The sequence below is a fragment of the Sphaeramia orbicularis genome, chromosome 19, assembly GCF_902148855.1.
Source record: "Sphaeramia orbicularis chromosome 19, fSphaOr1.1, whole genome shotgun sequence".
Classification (NCBI taxonomy): Eukaryota; Metazoa; Chordata; class Actinopteri; order Kurtiformes; family Apogonidae; genus Sphaeramia; species Sphaeramia orbicularis.
In genome coordinates, this window is record NC_043975.1 from 49,136,592 (window position 1) to 49,161,624 (window position 25,033).

A 25,033-nucleotide genomic window follows, 5' to 3' on the forward strand; every position below is an offset into this window, starting at 1 on the left:
GTCATAATGAGAAACACAAAAACCCCAGGTTTGATGTACAGACGTTTATTTGTGGTCAAACACTGAACCAATATTGCAGCAGTGAGAGAAGCCTGAAAATGTTTGCTGTTCAAAGTGTTGAAATGACACAAAGCCAGAGAGTTGGAGAGACAGAGTGAGCTGATGAGCAGAGTCAGAGCAGTAGGTGATCCCCAGTGAGTGGGCTCAGTACTGGGAACACTGGTGTGTCCTCAGTGTGTGTGAGAGTGCAGACTGGGAGCCCTGGGTGGCCTCACAGGTCACAGAGTTCACCTTCCTCCACTGGTCTGCAGGGAGCCTCAGGGTGCTGCTCCAGCTGTAGTGGCCGTCCTTCTGCAGCACCGCGGGGCTCCTGCTCTCCTCCCAGCTGATGCTGCTGCCGCCGTTCACCTTCCAGGACAGACTCCAGTCTGAGGGGAAGCCCTTGTTGGCCAGGCACATGAACGTGGCCTTCCCCTGCTGCAGCTCCTCTCTGGAGGGGGGCAGCACCGTCAGGGTGGGACGGACATCACCTAGGAGACACCAATCAGCTTAGAGGACAGGGACCACACAGCTGTCAATCACACATCCTATACTTGGACACAGTGACTATGTGAGAGGGGATTTTCTCCTTGAAGGACTTGGTGTCAGATGGTTTTTCTGCTCCACCAGTCACTCACTCACACATGGTTTCACTTCCTGGAAACAAACTCAACTTGGAAATCAGCACAAACAGTCCTCATATGAGCTGAAATACAGCAAAGTGCACTGAAAGAACATGTTCAACCAAGTCTGTGCTGTGTTCTTTCAACTGTTTGACAAAGTCACCAATGAAATCAGAATAATCTGTATTGTCATTAACATTCATTCAAACCTATTTATATTGAAACCAACATAAAGACAACAGTGATTCAGTTCTTTTATCACTGACACAACCTGATGATAAACTGTTAAATATAAAACCAAATAACCTCTGAAAATTAATGCAGGTTTAGTCTTGGACAAAATCTGAGCTGAGTTGGAAAAATCACATATTTGTCTCATTTGTTCATGAGAAACATGACGATAAAAACAGATCAAACTCAATCCGATAGGAAACATCTGTATTAAAAACAAAGACAGACTGTATATGATGGAAAATGTCTAATATTCATGGTTCTGTTCAACGTTGTGAACATATTTACTGTCAAACACAAACAGACACATGACAGAGTTAAGAACAAACAGTGACATAAATAACTGACGACAATCACACCTTCATGTTGATTTCAATTATCACTGTGCAAATCACTGTAAATGATTCCAACATAAACTACAAACTGTAACTGACACAATGAGAAGATATTGAGACATTTTTCAATTGTACATCTGTTTGTAGATTTAGTTGAGTTTTTTTAATGTCACTGATATGATAAACTAATATGTTTATGGTGGAACATGACAATGAACTGATGTAAAACTTGGACTAAAGTCTGAACTCTTCTCATTTACATCAGTTTAAACATCAGTGAGACATAGATATGGAAAGAAATGTTTAGTAAAGCAGCACTGAGGACGACAACACCAAATAAAATACAACCTGAAAAGTTTTACACATGAAAAAAACCTTTTATCCGTTTATCCTTTAATCTAAAATTTCAGTTATGTTCCTGTCTTTACACCAACAACTACAGCAACGAGTCATTTCACATATTTCTAACTGTTACCAAACACCTACTGTTCACTAACATTTAAAGTTGATGTACAGTCATTATAAAAAAAGGAAAATATTCAATCTAAGACAATAAATATTGCTGATAAATGATTGAAATTTGTTGAATTTTGCACTTACTTCCAACCTCCAGTCTGGTTCCTCCACCGAACGTCCACCACAGTGATACAAAGTGGTTGAGTCGTCGTACAAAAACCTCTGAGTGTAAAGACACGGCTCTGTGACTCTGAAAACAACAAACTCAACAAAGTCAGTGTGAATCTGTAAAACACAGCAGCATCAGGACAAAATGAATCACAACACAAACACAACAATTAGTACAAATATAGATTTAGTTCCACATTTATTCCATTTATAAATGTATGTGAAATTAACTGTGAATTGAACTGTGCAGATGAAAAAAGAACTAAAACAGACATTTACACAAGAAACATTCAGAGACAAAAAACACTATTCTTATCCCTGACACATTCCTAATCAATCCAGTGTAAATGTATTGATCCATGTGGAGTAATCAGAGTACCTGTTGGAGTGAGTCCTGATTTCCATACAGTGACTTTGCATCAGCAGCACCATGCTCCAGTGCTCTGGGAGAGTTTATAGTCCTGACACTGGAACTGTGGATGACTGACAGCTGTCCTTCATCACAACACAACACACACAAATCCTCCTCATCAAAAGCATGACTTTGGTCTCCGTCCTCATCTGGACTCTCCTCTGCTGCTGCTTCACAGGTAAAGTCCAGACAATCCAACTCCTCTCCTCTATGAACATCCGTCCCTCTGAGATGAAGACAAAACCATGACGCTGCTTTATGTTTGTGTCTCTGTATCCTCAGAGTCCAGAGGCCAGGTCACAGTGACTCAGCCTGGAGCAGTGAGCTCTGATCTGGGAGCCTCCACCACCATCACATGTACCACCAGTCAGGATGTTTATGGCTCTAACGAGTTAAACTGGTACCAACAGAGAGATGGAGAAACTCCTAAACTTCTCATTTACTATGCTACCAATCGACAATCAGGGATTTCCAGTCGTTTTTCAGGCAGTGGATCAAACTCTCATTTCACTCTGACCATCAGTGATGTTCAGGCTGAAGATGCAGCAGTTTATTACTGTCAGAGTGGTCACTCTATCAACAGTCAAGCTGTGCTCACACAGTGAAAAACCATCGTACAAAAACCTCCTTCAGCTGCAGAGGAACTGATCTGATTCAGTTCAATGAAGACACACAGTGTCACAAGCACTCCATTTAAAACCAAACCTCAGTTGGTTTGATTCAATTAAAAAAATCATACAAATTATATTTTCATTCACATCATCTGGAAATTGTTTTACATGCAGATGGATCTTTATTTTTCTTGTGTCAGAACATATCCTCATCACTCATCTTTTTTTTCCACTTCACCTCTTTTTTTTTCTTTTTGTTTCATGACATGTAGCAGGGTCTATATCTGTGGCCTCCAACAGCACTGGTGATATCAGCTGAATTCACAAAACTACTATCCCTTACAAAGTGAAAGTTATAAAACAGAAACAGAGTTAAAATAGGAGGAGAAATCAGCATGTGTGATAGACAGACATAGACACAGACAGACTTTATGTGTCATTCAGATTTTCATCCAAATGAGATTTCAATGCAACGGCTCTGGACACAGCAGGAATAAATCAAACCTGTTCATGAGTGGAGCGATCCTGTGGAGGTGAGTGTGGGTGTGTGAGGGAGGGAGGAGGGGGAGATAATATTTGGAGGTCAGCAGACTTATGGCCTGTGGATACAAACTGTTGCTGAACCTGGCTGTTCTGCTCTGAGGGCTGTGGAATTTCCTTCCTGAGGCCAGTAGTGAGAACAGCCCATGATGGGGGTGGGAGGGGTCTGTGATGATGCTTGGAGCCCTGGTCAGACAGTGTTTCTCTGCACTGTCCTGGATGAGAGGAAACATAATCCTGATGATTTTTCCACTGTCCTCACCAGCCTCTGCAGGGACTTCTGTTAGAGGCACTGCAAGAAGCTGCCCAGACTGAGACGCAGCTGGTCAGGATGCTCTCTGTAGTGCCCCTGTAGAAGGAGGTGAGTATGGGAGGGGGAGGTGTGTCCTTCTCATCCACTGCAGAAAGTGCATGTACTGCTGAGCCCTCTGTACCAGGGCTCCGGTGTACTGGGACCAGGTCAGAGAGTCCGTTATGTTCACCCCCAGGAACCTGGTGCTGCTGACTATCTCCACTACTGAGTTGTTACTGATGAGTGGTGTGTGTCTGGGCTGGTTCTGCCTGAAGGTGACCATGATCTCCTTTGTGTTTGTTTTATTTGAATGAAAAAGTATAGAAACATAGTTTTTCTCCTCACTGAGTTATTCCTGAGTTCAATAATATTCTGTGGGCTGGATAGAAAGCTCTGGGGGCCGGATGTGGCCCACAGGCTGTTAGTTGAGAATCACTGATGTACAGTAATCAGAGTACCTGTTGGAGTGAGTCCTGATTTCCATACAGTGACTTTGCATCAGCAGCACCATGCTCCAGTGCTCTGGGAGAGTTTATAGTCCTGACACTGGAACTGTGGATGACTGACAGCTGTCCTTCATCACAACACAACACACAGAAATCCTCCTCATCAAAAGCATGACTTTGGTCTCCGTCCTCATCTGGACTCTCCTCTGCTGCTGCTTCACAGGTAAAGTCCAGACAATCCAACTCCTCTCCTCTATGAACATCCGTCCCTCTGAGATGAAGAAGACAAAACCATGACGCTGCTTTATGTTTGTGTCTCTGTATCCTCAGAGTCCAGAGGCCAGGTCACAGTGACTCAGCCTGGAGCAGTGAGCTCTGATCTGGGAGCCTCCACCACCATCACATGTACCACCAGTCAGGATGTTTATGGCTCTAACTATTTAGCCTGGTACCAACAGAGAGATGGAGAAACTCTTAAACTTCTCATTTACTATGCCTCCACTCTACAATCAGGGATTTCCAGTCGTTTTTCAGGCAGTGGATCAAACTCTCATTTCACTCTGACCATCAGTGATGTTCAGGCTGAAGATGCAGCAGTTTATTACTGTCAGAGTGCACATTATATCAACAGCCTCTGGGTGTTCACACAGTGAAAAACCATCGTACAAAAACCTCCTTCACACTAAACAGAAACTGAACTGACGGCTGCAGCTGGAAGATACTGCACAGACTCACACAGTTCAATGAACACAGACAAGTTTAATTATTTACAACAAAACACAATAAAAAAAGTATTTTTATGAGACACTACATCATTACACAGATATGTGTGTGTTCTTCCAAAGTATAAGATTAAATAAATGTGTTTATAATTTACCAACCTTTTGTTCTATCTCTTTTTAAGCTGACATTCTACTCTTTTCTTAAATATCAGGTCCATTTGTTGGTACAAAAATGTGTTAATATTGTAATTAACAAAACTGACTGTTTTAAATGTACAGTAAAAACATCCAAAGCTAATTGAAAAAAGGCAAAAACATCCACAGGAATATTTACGAAATCACCCTTTGAATAAAATGACAAAATTCATGACCAAAGACTTTTTAACCATCCCATAATGACTCGACCTCTCATTTCAATAGAAAAGATTCAAGATTCAAGACCTTTGATTTTCCCTGGGAGGAAATTGTTTCTGTCGCAGTACTAATTAAAACAACAACAATAATCATGTGAGACAGAGGAAGACACTCACATAAAAATAGTTGGTGAAATAAAAACAGGTACTTTAATCCAATGTAAACTAATGCTAATGCTACCTGTGCTGTACACAGTTATTATACAGATGACTGAGGGGATGAAGGAGAATGTGTATCTGTTTGTTTTGGCTGAAGTTTGTCTGAGTCAGGAACTGAAATTCAGAGTGCAGAGGGTGAGCGCTGTCAGACATCATGGATTTGTCCTTCTTTGACACCTGGTTATTGGACAGTTTGAATGACAGATTTTTGCTGAGGACCAATGATTTTACTCCTGATGTGTTTTATCCTGGTTAATGAGTTGTTGTTTTTATAATTTCTGACTGATAGATGCAAACCAGCAAATGAGAGAAAATGTAAGAATAGACTCAATAACAGATCTATAAACCATAGTCATCAGAGGTCTGTCCACCTGGAACTGAACTGGTTTCCTCAGGTCAAACAGACGCTGTTGACTTCTGTTCACCAACATGTCAGTGTTATTGTTGAATGACAGTTTGTCATCAGTTATGGTCCTCAAGTACTTCATATATTTCATCAGCCTCATTGATTTTGGTATTTACAGGTTCAGGGGGGTGTGGTCTTAAATCAATGCTCATGTTCTTGGTTTTAGTGACATTTAAGTGTAAAAAGGCTTCAGTGCAACAGTTTAAAAAAATAACTTAAAACAGGATCATGGGAAATTTAAGTTCAGTTAAAAGAAATTACAGTCATTATTACTTCATATATTTTGTCATATATTCATTTTTCATAGATCTGGCTGTTAAATGACAGGATGAGTTTTACAACTTAAATTATGATGTTTATGTGAAGGAGGAGAAAAAGTACTTGAAGTCAAATGTGACCTTTTTCAGTAAAACCTCTGACACAGACGTTCAAACCAACTGTAGAGTTCCATTTACAGAAGGAGTCCCAGTGAAGCTCTGTAATTCAATGGTAATGATCCAAAATGAAGGATGCTGTTGTCCCAGTTTAATGGATGAACATTTAGAAACACTGAAAGACAAATGGCGAAAAACCACAGACTGATCCTTGTGTGTGTGTGTGTGTGTGTGTGTGTGTGTGTGTGTGTGTGTGTGTGTGTGTGTGTGTGTGTGTGTGTAATAAGTGAAGCAGTGATTGGTGTGAGCTCTGTCATGAACCTGATGATGTGTTGCAGATCAGCTCCAGCTGACTGACTCTGTGTGTTTGCATATGTGTCCGTCCTCTGTGCTCCAGCCGTTAAGAGGCCAGTGTTGATCAGTGTGTGTCCAGGCCTTTCACAGCCACTGACACACCAACAACACAATGATGATGTCCCTCATGTTCCTGCTGGCCACCCTGGGGCTCCTTGTTCAGGGTGAGACTCTCTTGTGCTTCAGGATGCCACCAGCTTCACCACAATGATGTTCTGCTGGGATGGACAAACACTGGAAACGTCCACCTTCTTCCATCTGTCCTCTGTCTTCAACAAATGACACTCTTCTGTTTCATGTTCAGCATCTTTACACAAATGGATGTGTGTCTGAAACTGGTTTGGTCTTTGTGTTTTTCAGGTTCATCAGGAGATATTATCCTGACTCAGACTCCCAAAGCTCAGTCTGTTGTTCCAGGAAACACTGTTTCCATCAAATGTAACATCAACCCAAGTACTACTTGGTGTTTCAACTGGTACCGTCAGAAACCCGGAGAAGCTCCTACACTGCTAATTTACTGTGGTACATCCCGTCAGTCTGGTATTTCCAGTCGTTTCAGTGGAAGTGGATCTGGAACTGATTTCACTCTGACCATCACTGATGTTCAGGCTGAAGATGCAGGAGTTTATTACTGTCAACAGTGTAACAGCCTCCCATTCACACAGTGAAAAACCGTCGTACAAAAACCTCCTTCAGACTGAACACAAACTGAACTGACTGATACAGTTCAATGAACACAGTCTGTACAACGACAGATCAGACTATTTATATGGTTTTGTGCTCACATTCAACTCACACTAACACCAAGATTTCAAACACATTTTTCTTCATATTGTTGTGAAATCAGTTTGTTTGCAGACGACATCCTCTTATACATTATAATTCCATATTCTCCTGTGGTTTGAATAAAGTTACCAGTAATAGAACAGTTTAAGGAATCTGTTATAAACCAGTAGGTCTTTCACCAAACTCATATTTACATTTAACTCAATTAATAGCAAGAAAATGAAAACGTTTACTTCAGACATTCAAGAAGAAATATATTTATACAAACCCATCCTTCGCTCTTACTATGAAAAACTACATGTAAATTTGATTTTAAAGAAATCTTAAAAAATGCTGCTTCTTTTTAGTAAAAAAGATTTTCTAACACCAAACTAAATGTTTTCATTATTTCTGAAGGGTGTCAACTTAGTTCTTGGAATGTAAAAAATAACTTTATGCTGATGATACTTGATTATTTCTTACACAGAAACAATATACCTTCAATTAATCTGTAATGAAAATCATAAGTTAAAGACATTAGATGGAGTTTATCATTTACTGACTGAATTTGGTGCCTCTAACACTGCAACTCTATCATGATAATTAATGCATCTTAACTGAAGAAACAAAAACTCTACAAAAAAGTTATAAAACTGCATCACATTGAACAGTTCACCTCTTTGTTCTTCTGATAGATGTAGATATTATTAATATTATATAATATATACTGTAAATACAGACTGTGGGTTGGATCAAATAGAATTCCACTTTTCTACATGTGTTCATTGTTCAGCCTGAAGGTTTTCTGTCTTTGTGGTGATAATTTTCAAAGCAGTTTGTACCAGATTTTTTTTATATATTTAATTTATTTTTTAACAGATTTTGCGTTTTTTAACAAACAGTAAAACAAAAAAGTGAAAACATACGAAACAAGAGACGTCAACAAGCAAAGACAGGGCAGTATCAAAAATTAAAGTACAACAATAAATATGTGGGTGAATGAGTCACAATGTTTTCCCATCATAATAAGAGGGTTGAGTTAATTTGTGTATTGTCCTGTTTCAGTCCAAGTCAGATGATTCAGATATATTCTCATGTTGCATCAGATCATATCCCATCTACCTACTGACATAATTACATCCATTATTTTCATAAACATTTGTGCACATTTTCTGGAATGCATATTTACACATGTTGATAATAAAACACACAGATGTTGACATATATGTGTATTTCTCATGAGAAAAACAAGGTGCTGTCCTATTGGGGCATCACATCTTCTGGGATAGATGTCCATTTTAGCCAGTAATTGGTAAATTTGTCCAAATTATGGTTTAAGGAGAAAATTAGTTTTTCCATATTGTATATTTCTTTAATAATTCCAATCCATTCCTTCTTTGTTGGGGGTCCTTCGCTCAGCCATTTTCTTTTTATGGCTTTTTTACAAACTGCCATCATTATATTAATCAAGTATTTGTCTCCAGAGTTGACTGTGGGTGGTAGATTTAACAAGATAAACTGTGCAAAAATCATGTTTAATCTCAAACTCCATTATCGTGTTAATCTTTTTTGTTGTTTCAATCCAGTAAGGTCTAATTTTTGGACAATCCCAGAAAATGTGAAAATGGTCTGCAAGGGCATTCCCGCATTTTCTCTAACAATTCCCATAACTCGGCAGGCCCTTTTGCATTTGTTTTAATTTGGGGGTAATGAAAAATCTGACAATCTTTTTCCAGGTGAATTCCTTCCAATTACCTGAATTTGATGTGCCTGATTGGATTTTATAAATGTTCCACCAGTCCTCTTCTGAGATGGTTATTTTGGCCTCTTTCACCCATTTATATTTAATATAAAGTGTAGAAACTCCGTTGTTTGATTGTAAACATGAGTAGATATTTGCGATTAGTTTGCTGGTGACTTTGGATTTATATGCAGCAATCATGATGTCAGTGAAGTCCATGTTTCTGAGTTCCACTTTTTTTTATAATGCTGTTAAAATAGGTTCTAATCTGAAGGTATCTAAAAAAATCTAAATCTAGATGTTTCCATGTAGCAGTATAAAGTGGATCGCACCAGTAGATCAGGTATCTCAGTTGTGCTGATTTGTAGTAATCTTCTATATCTGAGAGGGATAGTCCCCCTTTATCCTTGGGTAATTGTAGTTTGTACCAGATTGATTGGATTTTAATGTTACAGCAGGATTATCGAATCACACTGCTACTATGATTATACTTTTGCATCTTAAAACACCAAAGTTTATCCAGTGTTGAGGTTCATGAAGCAGAATTCCCATATGTCGATTTACTAATAATATAAAAGACCTTAAATTACTATGTACTACTAAGTGTTTCATTTTCCCTTTGGAGCTCAGTAACCATGGCAACGGTCAGGCATCACTGCTGAACTGTGACAACAGACAGGTTTCAGGACCAAATATACAAAGATGAAAATAGTCACTCAAACTCAACGTTACATCATTAACATAAAATACTGATGTTTGATTAATATAAATATTAATTGCTGCAAAACAGTTTAATAATCAAACGGTTGTAGAAGTTTGTAAATCAGACCCATTAATGCAACATGTAGATGAAATCAGTATTAACATCAGAGGATTTTCACTCCTCATACTCAGTTTGTGGAACAGGTTGTGTTACTGATAGAGAACATTTGTTCACTGAATGAAATACTCTGAGAAACATTAAATTTCACACGACACTAAAATATTTGTCAACGAATAAATATGAGTAACATGTACAGATTAAATGTTGAGGTTAAATGTTGACTGTATCTGATAGAGAATGAACATCAGTCTGTGAGCAGACACTGAACCTTCAAATACCTGAAATATTAACAAACTACAAACATCTGAAACATATTTACCCACCATGTGGAATTACAACAAAAGAATTTCCTCAATTGAATATTTAGTTTTTTAACCATTAATTAATTAATTAATTAATTAATTAAATAATTAATACTACTACTATGAATAATAATAATAATAATAATAATAATAATAATAATAATAATAATAATAATAATGGATTAGATTGATATCGTGCTTTTCTATGAACACATACTCAAAGTGCGTACAGTGGATCCCTTAATTGTCAAATGAATCTTTCTGAACCTGTACAGCGTTAAATTGATTATGATGTAAAATCGACTCCCACATATTCCCAGTCAATACTCAAATAAAGTGATTGATCCATTGAGGTGATTGATGATTTGAGTTAATCCAGGTCCCTGTTGGAGTGAGTCCTGATTTCCATACAGTGACTTTGCATCAGCAGCACCATGCTCCAGTGCTCTGGGAGAGTTTATAGTCCTGACACTGGAACTGTGGATGACTGACAGCTGTCCTTCATCACAACACAACACACACAAATCCTCCTCATCAAAAGCATGACTTTGGTCTTCGTCCTCATCTGGACTCTCCTCTGCTGCTGCTTCACAGGTAAAGTCCAGACAATCCAACTCCTCTCCTCTATGAACATCCGTCCCTCTGAGATGAAGAAGACAAAACCATGACGCTGCTTTATGTTTGTGTCTCTGTATCCTCAGAGTCCAGAGGCCAGGTCACAGTGACTCAGCCTGGAGCAGTGAGCTCTGATCTGGGAGCCTCCGCCACCATCACATGTACCACCAGTCAGAACGTTTATGGCTCTAACCTTGGTTTAGCCTGGTACCAACAGAGAGATGGAGAAACTCCTAAACTTCTCATTTATCTTGCAACCAGTCGAGCATCAGGGATTTCCAGTCGTTTTTCAGGCAGTGGATCAAACTCTCATTTCACTCTGACCATCAGTGATGTTCAGGCTGAAGATGCAGCAGTTTATTACTGTCAGAGTGAACACAATATCAACAACCTCTGGGTGTTCACACAGTGAAAAACCATCGTACAAAAACCTCCTTCAGCTGCAGAGGAACTGATCTGATCCACAGCTGCACTGAAACTAAAACACTAGATGTAACAACACTATCCAATCCATAACTGGGATAACAATTTAACAATTTATTATCATTGCTTAGACAGTTTTAAATCATGAGCTGAGCATCAAAAAAACTTATTAATAGTTATTCAATCCTTCCATGATTATTGAATTTCATTTCTTTGATGGTTTTCACTTGTTTTCATTTGTCTTTATGTTCAAGTTCTTTCACAAAACTAATAAATATTTTCAGTGTTTTAACGATGAAAATTCCGTCGCATTATGCAGGTCATATTCTGTTACGATGTGTGTTGGTGAGTTCACACCAGTGTTCCCAGTACTGAGCCCACTCACTGGGGATCACCTACTGCTCTGACTCTGCTCATCAGCTCACTCTGTCTCTCCAACTCTCTGGCTTTGTGTCATTTCAACACTTTGAACAGCAAACATTTTCAGGCTTCTCTCACTGCTGCAATATTGGTTCAGTGTTTGACCACAAATAAACGTCTGTACATCAAACCTGAGGTTTTTGTGGTTATTGTTATGTCATGTTTTATTCACTTTTTGCTGATTTTTTAAAATAAAGAGTCAAATTAGAGAAAGTTCATGGATCGTTCTTCTGTCAGTGCTGGACAATTTCATAGTATTTGTTCCATTTACATAATGATTCTTTGTTGTAAAGTGTGTCATTGTGGTTACAGAAGATTTATACAAAAAAGAAAAGAATTTTATTTTATTCATTCATTCATTTATTTTCTGAACCTGCTTCATCCTCACTAGGGTCACGGGGGTCGCTTGGAGCCTATCCCAGCTACATAGTGGCGAAGGCGGGGTACAGCCTGGACAAGTTGCCAGTTCATCAATACATTAAACATTTCAATTCAAAACATCAAGTATATCAATTAGTAATTATTCTTAATCAGTCATGTTTCAATATTTTTTTTCTCAGAATATGCATAAGATTTCCAAAAAAATAAAGTAGAGGTCCTTTAAACATATTTTAGGAATCTGGAATAAGAGTAGACTAACATCAGCATAAACTGATATAACATGATGTTATTCTTTAATAACACCGGACATATTACTTTTTTGTGACAAAGAACTCAATCATAAAGACAAGTTAAGAAAAGTGGAAAAAAATCAAGAAATTATGATTAATAATCATGAAAAGTTTACTGGAAACACAGGAAACTCTTTTTTCTCAATTGAGGTTGAATATGTTTGTCAGAATTTATATAATATTTACAAAAAACAAACTATAAAACTTTAAAAACTGTTTATAAATCTGGAATAAAGAGCAGAAGATCGTCAGTATAACGTGATACAACAATTTTCATCTTTAATAAAATTGGAAGTTTTTATCTTTTCTGTTGAAAAACTCTACCATAAAAAAAAATCAAAAGAAGTTTAAATAATCAAATTGTGCTCAATAATAATGGAATGATTGAATCACTAATAAAGAAGTTTTTGATACTTAGTTTGTGATTTAAAAATGTCCAAACAATGATAATAAAGTGTTAAATAATGTGATTTATCCCAGTTATGGATTGGATAGTGTTGTTATCATCTAGTGTTTTAGTTTCAGTGCAGCTGTGGATCAGATCAGTTCCTCTGCAGCTGAAGGAGGTTTTTGTACGACAGTTTTTCACTGTGGGAACACATTCTGACTGTTGATAACATGAAAACTCTGACAGTAATAAACTGCTGCATCTTCAGCCTGAACATCACTGATGGTCAGAGTGAAATGAGAGTTTGATCCACTGCCTGAAAAACGACTGGAAATCCCTGATTGTCGACTGGTGGCACGATCAATGAGAAGTTTAGGAGTTTCTCCATCTCTCTGTTGGTACCAGGCTGAACCATGGTCACTGCCCCAAGCATAAACATCCTGACTGGTGGTACATGTGATGGTGGTGGAGGCTCCCAGATCAGAGCTCACTGCTCCAGGCTGAGTCACTGTGACCTGGCCTCTGGACTCTGAGGATACAGAGACACAAACATAAAGCAGCGTCATGGTTTTGTCTTCTTCATCTCAGAGGGACGGATGTTCATAGAGGAGAGGAGTTGGATTGTCTGGACTTTACCTGTGAAGCAGCAGCAGAGGAGAGTCCAGATGAGGACGGAGACCAAAGTCATGCTTTTGATGAGGAGGATTTGTGTGTGTTGTGTTGTGATGAAGGACAGCTGTCAGTCATCCACAGTTCCAGTGTCAGGACTATAAACTCTCCCAGAGCACTGGAGCATGGTGCTGCTGATGCAAAGTCACTGTATGGAAATCAGGACTCACTCCAACAGGTACTCTGATTACTCTACATCAGTGATTCTCAACTAACAGCCTGTGGGTCACATCTGGCCCCCAGAGCTTCCTATCCAGCCCACAGAATATTATTGAACTCAGGAATAGCTCAGTCAAGACAAAGAACTATGTTTCTATATTTTTTAGTCAAATAAAACAAATGCCCTCTGAAAAAAACTTGTGCTGTCAGGTGCCTTCAATCAAACATGATGATAAAGTTGTTGCTCTCATTTCGCATTTATTTTATATTTCCACTTGGTCATTTTATCTATTGTCATTTTTTCCCTTCTTGGGCTTGTTTCCCCATTCAACAGCCCAGTTGTGGCATCTCAGTCACAACCATGAATATAACAGAGAAGAGCATGGGAAGTGCTAACCTTGTACATCAGCGAACTGATACGAATGGAAAATACAAGAGACAGATGTGAATCTATAATCAAATTAAAACAGCCTGTAGTTCAATAAATGAATACAAAGAAAAGCAAAACAAAGAAAACCATACTGACATACTCACGTTTGATTAGTGGAAGAAGTTACATTTCCCCTCTAACACTATTTTTTTTATCATCACCTTTAACAGCTGTTTGGCTCATGTGCAGTCAGTCCTGCACAGACTGGTTCCACAGTCGGTTCCTTTCATGCATTTTTGAGAATGAAGCTTCACAGGTGTATGTGGATCCAAACATGGTGAGCAGATACATGGCCAATGTCTCCAGTGTGTCATAGTCTTGGGGGACAAACCACCCAAAAGGCGCTCCAGCTTTCAGCACCATGGACAGCAGCCTTCATGTCACCAGTGGAATATCCTCCTCGTCCACAGGCAAAGACAAACTGACATGGATTTGGTTTGTGTGACAGTATGTTTGACAGGTGGTCATAGACACTGCATTCATCTACACAATACTGATGTTAGGGCCACTGGTCTGTAGTCCTTCAGGTCCTTCACAGTAGTTCTTCTGGGGGATTGGGATTATGGTGGATTCACACACTGTTCATCAACACCAACGGTGTGGAGGGGGAGACTAGGAGGTCAACAAGTCCACATGGTTGGTGTGCTGTGGTCATTGAACCGGGTGAAGAAACTGTTTAGCTGCACTGCAAAGTGACCTCAAAGGTCTTCATAGTCTGAACAAATACAACATCCTGTTCACTGAGCCTGGGCTGAAGTAAAAAGAACATGTTTAACCTTTATGTAACCAAGGTTTACAGAGTAATGCTTAAAAACAGTTCTGAAATTCTTAAAATAATGTGGATTTTAATAAACTTCAACACATGTAGTTTATAGATTGATATTTTATTTTCACACTTAATTAAACACATTAAGTAATACACTTACAAGAAACAGAAATATGCAAAAGAATACCCATTTAAGTAACAGAAAAAGATCTGCATAGCTGTTTAGATTAGAAATGAGTACAATTTAAGTTAGAGCTCCCTCTACAGGCTGTAGAGGGTATGAAAGAGGAAGCGGAAGTAACTAGAAATTCATCAGCAGAAGAACGAGACCGAGGGAAAGGAAACATGCATTTAGCCGTGAAAAAAGATAAAAATGTCGTTTAAGACGGAGATTCTTGAGTTACTTGATATAACTCGACAGATTATAAGTGTTACATTTACTGTGAAATTGTATTTGAGTGAGTAGATCAGTTTGTTTCAACTACGGACACTTTATGTGTTTCTTAAAAGAGTGTTAACAAACAGATAGAGACAGAAGGTCAGCCGCGCGCTGATTGGCTGACCAAGCCATGTGACTGTATGCTTAAAGATAGATTTCCTCTGAATAAGAACTTTGACCGACAAAATCGGAGATTATTTAAAACCACAAGAAAAGTTGTAAAGAAAAATCTGAGGGTGTTTCCACAACTGGATCGACTGGAGCCGTTGTTCCAGAACAGGTCTTTGGCTCGGTTCCACTGTTCATATGTGAAAGCAGTAATCGCACTCTGTTCTGGTACTAAACAACTGAGCTGAGACCGCTTTGAAGGGGTGGTCTGAGCTGAGACCGCTTTGAAGAGGTGGTGTGAGCGTGGCTGCAGTTGCTCCACACAGTAGTTTGTTTCCAGTGTGAACATGAGCCCAGTGATAGAAACAGACAACTGCCGTTTTCTTCCACTCTGTGTCACCTGTATGTTCGCTGTGTGATCGGGGGTGCATGCAGGTCCAATAGATGAGTTTCAGTGTTTACTAACAACAGTGACGTCATTAAGATGCGCGCGCAACTCAGAGGTAAAAACATGAGTACCAGCTCCAGCTGTTCACATCAGCCGTGTACACCTCCAGGCTCTGCCCTGGAACTGGTGAACGAGCCGATATGTTAGCTCTAAAACGGTCCATTAACTGTCTGTGTCCAAAAGCCCCTCCCATCTTCTCTTTCACGGCCGCATAATTTGACTTGACCACATCGGGAAGGCTGTCCCATAGTTAAAGCAGACTGTCACAGACGGGTGGGCAGTATTCTCACCAGCTCCAGCTGAACTCAGTGGTGTCGCCCGCCGTAGCTCCGCCCACTTCCATCTGCCTCACCCAGCTGAGGAAACTCAAAGGGAGAAGGTAGATCCACAGTCACTCTGTCTCTGTAGGTGATAGTCCAGGGGAAGTCCTCCTGTAGGTTTAAAGGGGTCTGCATCACCGTACCACATGATGACAATTCTTTTTTTCTACGCCGCTAAGCGCAACAGGCACGCAGGCTAACTATACTGAGAAGCTACACCAACCGTGGTAATAACTATAAACAGTGATCGGCAGAACAGAACCACCGCTGACACCAATGGAACCCAGCGGTCTGTGTGCAGAACTTATAACTGGTGAAAGCTGAGGAACAAACAGCACACAGGAGTTTAGCAGGTCCATCCACAGGTACAGGTTTTATTCCACCACGTTTTCGTTACTTTTTTTTTTCCCACATTTTCCTTTAACACGCTACGAACTCAGCGTGACTTCTGCCTCCAAGATGCGCACGCAGCAAGACTTAATGTATGCATACGTCACATGAAACTTCTCTGTAGTAGATGTCTAATAATACCACGGAGCATGGATGTTAGACCATGGATGTCCATTTGAATATTCATGTCCGTGTGGGCTACCATGGATCACATCAGGTCACAACCACAACTTCTACATGAGAAACCTACTGGGGAAAAAAAACCTGTTTATCCCGGTTGAGATGAGAAAATTAAGAAACCACGCAAATAAACTAGCTAAATGTAGTCGGAGCATTAGTTTCAATCCAAAGAGTCCGTGGGGACAGTTTTCTTTCGTTTCACTGTCTGACTCAACTGGACCACGTACACATATAAACAGTATGGAAGCATTTAGTCATGTGGATCAGTCAACTAATCAGCATGCGGCTGACCTTCTGTCTCTATCCGCTTGTCTAGCCGGAGAGATCTAGCCTGATTAAAAGACTGATTTATATTCAAGTTGTTTCAGTTTTCGTTGAGTTTTACCAGAAGGTTTTTGTTGAAGACTACTCTTTCCCAGTTCGGTACCTGCTACACAAACTTATTTCATCAAACTCAATGTTTTGTTGGATGCCTCCAACACATGCTACGAAGAAGACAAAATGGCGCCACCTGAAGAGTGATGAGATCTACACAGAGGATCAGCTGACTGGATGACGAAGGGACACTTTTCTCTGTTCTACTCTTTAGGGATAAGTGAATTTCTTTTTTCAGTTTCTTGGATAATGAACAGAACTGTTTTGAAAGACTGTGATCTAGACTGTGACCTAACAAACTGAATATTTGAGTTTTGTTTGAAAAGCATATATATATAAAGTGTGAACTGTTTGCATTTCATGTTTAAATTAGAAATATTGTTTCATACTCATGGTGATGTGGAGTGTATGTGAATTTTGAGTTGTTTCTTAACTGAGTTTTATCAGAAAACTTAGATTTAACTAAAATTATATATTCTATTAGCTGCTCAGAATAGGACATTAAAAGTAGTTATTTTATTTTCTTTAAATGAACACCAAAGTAGAGGAAAATAAGATTTAATATGAGACCTAAACTAGAAATAAATAGTGAACAAATAGGACTAAAAGAGTGTGTTTAAAGAAACATAAGTATTGAAGGGAATGTTTTGATTTGTACTTTATTTCTTTGGTATTTATTTTATTTCTTTGTTTTTTCAATGAACTCATCTGAGCTGTGTACCTGTATAACACAATGTTTTTTTTTTTTTTTTTACTACATCTTTAAAATCACCAAAACCAACTACTTGTGTGATTACTGCCTCCTGAATAGCCCTAGATCAGGAGTGGCCAACCCTGGTCCTGGAGAGCCACTATCCTGCATGTTTTAGATGTATCCCTCTTCCAACACACCTGATTCAAATGATAAGCCAATCATCAAACTCTGCAGAAGCCTGATAATGACCATCAGGTGTGCTGGAAGAGGGAAAAATCTAAAACATGCTGGATTGTTGCTCTCCAGGACCAGGGTTGGCCACCCCTGCCCTAGATCTTCTGATGGCCTAGATCCTGTCTAGTTTTATGACATCCAGTTACACATATTCTGTATAGACAGACGTTATATAAGTGTCCAAGTGGACTCATTTATGAACACATTCGTCTAATTCTGTGTTAGGGGACAGAAAATGTAAAGTGTCAAAACTGTGCAGATGTTTCAACAGTATTTATCATGTGAACTATTGTGTGTATTAGTGCTTGTTCATACCCTGTGTTCATTGAACTGAATCAGATCAGTTCAGTTTCTGTTCAGTCTGAAGGAGGTTTTTGTACGACGGTTTTTCACTGTGTGAACAAATATTGACTGTTGATATAGTGACGACTCTGACAGTAATAAACTGCTGCATCTTCAGCCTGAACATCACTGATGGTCAGAGTGAAATGAGAGTTTGATCCACTGCCTGAAAAACGACTAGAAATCCCTGATGCTCGACTGGTGGAAAAGTAAATGAGAAGTTTAGGAGTTTCTCCATCTCTCTGTCGGTACCAGGCTAGAAGATGGTAGTTGCTCCAAATCTCAACATTCTGACTGGTGGTACATGTGATGGTGGTGGAGGCTCCCAGATCAGAGCTCACTGCTCCAGGCTGAGTCACTGTGACCTGGCCTCTGGACTCTGAGGATACAGAGACACAAACATAAAGCAGCGTCATGGTTTTGTCTTCTTCATCTCAGAGGGACGGATGTTCATAGAGGAGAGGAGTTGGATTGTCTGGACTTTACCTGTGAAGCAGCAGCAGAGGAGAGTCCAGATGAGGACGGAGACCAAAGTCATGCTTTTGATGAGGAGGATTTGTGTGTGTTGTGTTGTGATGAAGGACAGCTGTCAGTCATCCACAGTTCCAGTGTCAGGACTATAAACTCTCCCAGAGCACTGGAGCATGGTGCTGCTGATGCAAAGTCACTGTATGGAAATCAGGACTCACTCCAACAGGTACTCTGATTACTCCACATGGATCAATACATTTACACTGGATTGATTAGGAATGTGTCAAGAATAAGAATAGTGTTTTTTTTCTCTGGATGTTTCTTGTGTAAATGTCTGTTTTAGTTCTTTTTTCATCTGCGCAGTTCAATTCAAACTTAATTTCACATACATTTACAAACAGAATAAATGTGGAACTAAATCTATATTTGTATTGATTGTTGTGTTTGTGTTGTGATTCATTTTGTCCTGATGCTGCTGTGTTTTACAGATTCACACTGACTTTGTTGAGTTTGTTGTTTTCAGAGTCACAGAGCCGTGTCTTTACACTCAGAGGTTTTTGTACGACGACTCAACCACTTTGTGAGGTGGAGGAACCAGACTGGATGTTGGAAGTAAGCGCAAAATTCAACAAATTTCAATCATTTATCAGCAATATTTATTGTTTTAGACTGAATTTTTACATTTTTTTTTATTACTGTACATCAAATTTAAATGTTAGTGAACAGTAGTTGTTTGGTAACAGTTAGAAATATGTGAAGTGACTCATTACTGTAGTTGTTGGTGTAAAGACAGGAACATAATTGACAGTTTAGATTAAAGGATAAATGGATAAAAGGTGTTTTTTCATATGTAAAACTTTTCAGGTTGTATTTTATTCCACGTCGTCCTCAGTGCAGCTTTCCTAAACATTTCTTTCCATATCTATGTCTCACTGATGTTTAAACTGATGTAAATGAGAAGAGTTCAGACTTTAGTCCAAGTTTTATATCAGTTCATTGTCATGTTCCACCATAAACATATTAGTTTATCATATCAGTGACATTAAAAAAACTCAACTAAATCTGCAAACAGCTGCACAACTGAAAAATGTCTCAATATCTTCTCATTGTGTCAGTTACAGTTTGTAGTTTATGTTGAAATCATTTATAGTGATTTGCACAGTGATAATTGAAATCGACATGAAGGTGTGATTGTCGTCAGTTATTTATGTCACTGTTTGTTCTTAACTCTGTCATGTGTCTGTTTGTGTTTGACAGTAAATATGTTCACAACGTTGAACAGAACCATGAATATTAGACATTTTCCATCATATACAGTCTGTCTTTGTTTCTAATACAGATGTTTCCTATCGCCTTGAGTTTGATCTTTTTAACGTCATGTTTTTCATGAAAAAAAAAAAGAAACAAATATGTGATTTTTAAAACTCAGCTCAGATTTTGTCCAAGACTAAACCTGTATTAGTTTTCAGAGTTTATTTGGTTTTATATTTAACAGTTTATCATCAGGTTGTGTCAGTGATAAAAGAACTGAATCACTGTTGTCTTTATGTTGGTTTCAATATAAATAGGTTTGAATGAATGTTAATGACAACACATTATTCTGATTTCACTGGTGACTTTGTCAAACAGTTGAAAGAACACAGCACAGACTTGGTTGAACATGTTCTTTCAGTGCACTTTGCTGTATTTCAGCTCATATGAGGACTGTTTGTGCTGATTTCCAAGTTGAGTTTGTTTCCAGGAAGTGAAACCATGTGTGAGTGAGTGACTGGTGGAGCAGAAAAACCATCTGACACCAAGTCCTTCAAGGAGAAAATCCCCTCTCACATAGTCACTGTGTCCAAGTATGGGATGTGTGATTGACAGCTGTGTGGTCCCTGTCCTCTAAGCTGATTGGTGTCTCCTAGGTGATGTTCGTCCCACCCTGACGGTGCTGCCCCCCTCCACAGAGGAGCTGCAGCAGGGGAAGGCCACGCTCATGTGCCTGGCCAACAAGGGCTTCCCCTCAGACTGGAGTCTGTCCTGGAAGGTGAACGGCGGCAGCAGCATCAGCTGGGAGGAGAGCAGGAGCCCCGCGGTGCTGCAGAAGGACGGCCACTACAGCTGGAGCAGCACCCTGAGGCTCCCTGCAGACCAGTGGAGGAAGGTGAACTCTGTGACCTGTGAGGCCACCCAGGGCTCCCAGTCTGCACTCTCACACACACTGAGGACACACCAGTGTTCCCAGTACTGAGCCCACTCACTGGGGATCACCTACTGCTGTGACTCTGCTCATCAGCTCACTCTGTCTCTCCAACTCTCTGGCTTTGTGTCATTTCAACACTTTGAACAGCAAACATTTTCAGGCTTCTCTCACTGCTGCAATATTGGTTCAGTGTTTGACCACAAATAAACGTCTGTACATCAAACCTGGGGTTTTTGTGTTCATTGTTATGTTGTGTTTTATTCACTTTGTGCTGATTTTGTCCAATAAAGGGTCAAATTAAATACAGTTGACAGATCATTTTTTTATACTGCTGGACAATGTAAATAGGATTTGATCCCATTAAATAATGACACCTTGTTATAAAGTGTTCTATTGTGGTCATTGAAGGTTTATACATAAACATTTTAATTCTTTTCATCAATAAATTAAATATTTCAATAGAAAACATTAAGTGTGTCATTAACAATTACCCATGTGCTTGAATGAAATGCATGTATGGTATTACCACTCATCACATTTTTACTATTACCGACTAAGTATATTGTGAAACTTTGAACAAAAAAGAAAAAAAATTGTGGCCAGAGGTTTGGAAAGAGATCCACACATAAAAAGACATGAATGTGGATCCTGATCTGCTTAGATGTGGTTTGACTTCTGCTAACGGCCCAGTGCTCATGTTACCGGTCCCAGAGCGCTGAGAGCCACAATAACAATGACTGTTTGGTCCTGATGTGGACCAGATCCAAATGACACAGAACAAACAGAGCAATGAGGAAACTTCACTCACTGTTCTTCTTCCCAGAATGCATCTGAGGACGAGGGGCAGTGCATCACTATAGTACCCCAGAGGAAACTGGAGTAGAAGAATAGTTCCTACCTCATAACTCCTATTGTAAACCCCTGTTATCCACACTGCCAGTGCCATGACAGTTCACAGCACCATCACTGGACAAGGTTAAGCATTACACTTTGCAGCAAAATGGAAACATTAATAAAAAGAAAGTCATAAAATAAAAGTGTAGATTTAAAAAAACACACAAAAAGGCGTCACACGATTTTAGGTGTGCAACACACAGATTACAGAAACATTTTGAAAAACCAGCCTAATTAGTCCATCTGAATTATACTGGCCAACTCTTGAATTCCTACCACTCCCATATGATTGAACCTACAATCACACATCCAAATAAAAACTGTGTGCCCTAGCACACAGAATTAGTCTATGAAGTTTAATACCAGTATTATGTACAGTTCTTAAACAAACTACGAAAAACCAAAGCTCACAAACACACATCATAACAGAATATGACCTGCATAATGTGACGTAATTTTCATCGTTCAAACACTGACGATATTTATTAGCTGGTGTTTTTGTGGTTATTGTTATGTCACGTTTTATTCACTTTTTACTGATTTTGTCCAATAAAGGATCAAATTAGAGAGAGTTCATGGATAGTTCTTCTGTCAGTGCTGGATAATTTAATAGTATTTGTTCCATTTACATAATGATTCTTTGTTGTAAAGTGTGTCATTGTGGTTACAGAAGATTTATACATAAAAAATTCAATTTTTTTTCATCAATACATTAAACATTTCAATTCAAAACATCAAGTATATCAATTAGTAATTATTCTTAATCAGTCATGTTTCAGTATTTTTTTTTCTCAGAATATGCATAAGATTTCCCAAAAAATAAATTAGAGGTCCTTTGAACATATTTTAGGAATCTGGAATAAGAGTAGACTAACATCAGCATAAACTGATATAACATGATGTTATTCTTTAATAATAACACTGGACATATTACTTTTTTGTGACAAAGAACTCAATCATAAAGACAAGTTAAGAAAAGTGGAAAAAAATCAAGAAATTATGATTAATAATCATGAAAAGTTTACTGGAAACACAGGAAACTCTTTTTTCTCAATTGAGGTTGAATATGTTTGTCAGAATTTATAGAATATTTACAAAAAACAAACTTTAAAAACTTTAAAAACTATTTATAAATCTGGAATAAAGAGCAGAAGATCGTCAGTATAACGTGATACAACAATTTTCATCTTTAATAAAACTTTAAGTTTTTATCTTTTCTGTTGAAAAACTCTACTATAAAAACACATGAAAAGAAGTTTAAATAATCAAATTGTGTTCAATAATAATGGAATTGAATCACTAATAAAGAAGTTTTTGATACTTAGTTTGTAATTTAAAACTGTCCAAACAATGATATTAAAGTGTTAAATAGTGTGATTTATTCCCAGTTATGGATTGGATAGTGTTGTTACCATCTAGTGTTTTAGTTTCAGTGCAGCTGTGGATCAGATCAGTTCCTCTGCAGCTGAAGGAGGTTTTTGTACGACAGTTTTTCACTGTGTGAACACATTCTGACTGTTGATAACATGAAAACTCTGACAGTAATAAACTGCTGCATCTTCAGCCTGAACATCACTGATGGTCAGAGTGAAATGAGAGTTTGATCCACTGCCTGAAAAACGACTGGAAATCCCTGATTGTCATCTGGTGGCACGATTAATGAGAAGTTTAGGAGTTTCTCCATCTCTCTGTTGGTACCAGGCTGAACCATGGTCACTGCCCCAAGCATAAACATCCTGACTGGTGGTACATGTGATGGTGGCGGAGGCTCCCAGATCAGAGCTCACTGCTCCAGGCTGAGTCACTGTGACCTGGCCTCTGGACTCTGAGGATTCAGAGACACAAACATAAAGCAGCGTCATGGTTTTGTCTTCTTCATCTCAGAGGGACGGATGTTCATAGAGGAGAGGAGTTGGATTGTCTGGACTTTACCTGTGAAGCAGCAGCAGAGGAGAGTCCAGATGAGGACGGAGACCAAAGTCATGCTTTTGATGAGGAGGATTTGTGTGTGTTGTGTTGTGATGAAGGACAGCTGTCAGTCATCCACAGTTCCAGTGTCAGGACTATAAACTCTCCCAGAGCACTGGAGCATGGTGCTGCTGATGCAAAGTCACTGTATGGAAATCAGGACTCACTCCAACAGGTACTCTGATTACTGTACATCGGTGATTCTCAACTAACAGCCTGTGGGCCACATCCAGTCCCCAGAGCTTTCTATCCAGCCCACAGAATATGACTGAACTCTGGAATAGCTCAGTGAGGAGAAAAACTGTCATGACCCACTTTTTGGTTCTGTTTGTTTTGGTTGTCCTCTGTTTCCTCCCTTCCCCCTCTCTGATTGTCCAGGTAATGGCACACACCAGGAGCTGATCTGCAATCAAGCTCTCCTCCTGCTTAAAATCCCTGCAGCTCCTGTGCCAGAATGTCTTCGCTTCCATGCTGGTAAGATGGTTTCTCTCATTTTGATTCTTTGTATGGTGGTTACCTGGTGCTTGGGTTTTTGTTAATTGATTCTGTGTCTGAGTTCAGATTGCTGCATATTTCTACATTAGGTTTTCTTCCTGTGTTCTTTCCTCGGTGTGTGTTTTAAGCCTTTATACTCTGCTGTGTTTCAGGTCTCGTCCCCTTGGTTTCATTCGTGTTTATCTCCTGGTTCGGCGACACCCTTGGTTCTCCGTATTGAGTTTGTTTCCCTTCTGTAATTTACTTTGTGTTCAAATAAATTTTAATTTTGCATTCACACCTTCCCGTGTCTGTCTGTTGTCATTCACCACATGCAGTTGGGTTCCTCTAGTCCCTGGTTTGTAACAAAAACTATGTTTCTATATTTTTTTTATTAAATAAAACAAACTCCCTCTGAAAGGTAGCTTTTGCCATCACATGCCTTCAATCAAACATGATAATGTTGTTGCTCTCATTTAGCATTTCTTTCATTGTTTCACATGGTCATTTTATTTATATACAGGGTGGGGAAGCAAAATTTCAAAAATTTTGAGGCAGGGATTGAAAGACAGTGTATGACCAATTAGTTTATTGAAAGTCATGAGAATTTATTTGCCACAAGAAAATTTCCATAATAGAAAATGTTTTTATTCTATGTGTCCTCCTTCTTTCTCAATAACTGCCTTCACACGCTTCCTGAAACTTGCGCAAGTGTTCCTCAAATATTGGGGTGACAACTTCTCCCATTCTTCTTTAAT

At 39.0% G+C, this 25,033-nt stretch overlaps 5 gene segments (V, D, J or C); 3 read left to right on the top strand and 2 right to left on the bottom strand.

Annotated features, from left to right (window-relative positions):
* The window catches only part of LOC115439571 (Ig kappa chain V-III region MOPC 63-like), a 55,564-nt gene extending 36,743 nt beyond the window's left edge, over positions 1-18,821 (bottom strand). The window contains 2 exon segments of the V gene segment in view: positions 18,344-18,662; positions 18,770-18,821. Of these exon segments, the coding sequence occupies positions 18,344-18,662; positions 18,770-18,821 (371 nt within the window).
* LOC115439570 (Ig kappa chain V-III region MOPC 321-like) lies at positions 30-13,417 on the bottom strand. The segment is given in 4 exon segments: positions 30-530; positions 1,829-1,866; positions 12,940-13,258; positions 13,366-13,417. Coding segments are annotated over 4 exon segments (735 nt in total).
* LOC115439594 (Ig kappa chain V region 3381-like) lies at positions 2,391-2,906 on the top strand. The segment is given in 2 exon segments: positions 2,391-2,442; positions 2,547-2,906. Coding segments are annotated over 2 exon segments (375 nt in total).
* On the top strand, positions 4,325-21,202 carry LOC115439598 (Ig kappa chain V-III region MOPC 63-like). The segment is given in 5 exon segments: positions 4,325-4,376; positions 4,484-4,791; positions 5,914-5,926; positions 19,340-19,366; positions 20,662-21,202. Coding segments are annotated over 5 exon segments (726 nt in total).
* LOC115439591 (immunoglobulin kappa variable 1-39-like) lies at positions 6,589-7,249 on the top strand. The segment is given in 2 exon segments: positions 6,589-6,745; positions 6,942-7,249. Coding segments are annotated over 2 exon segments (360 nt in total).
* Positions 21,203-25,033: the final 3,831 nt, after the last annotated feature.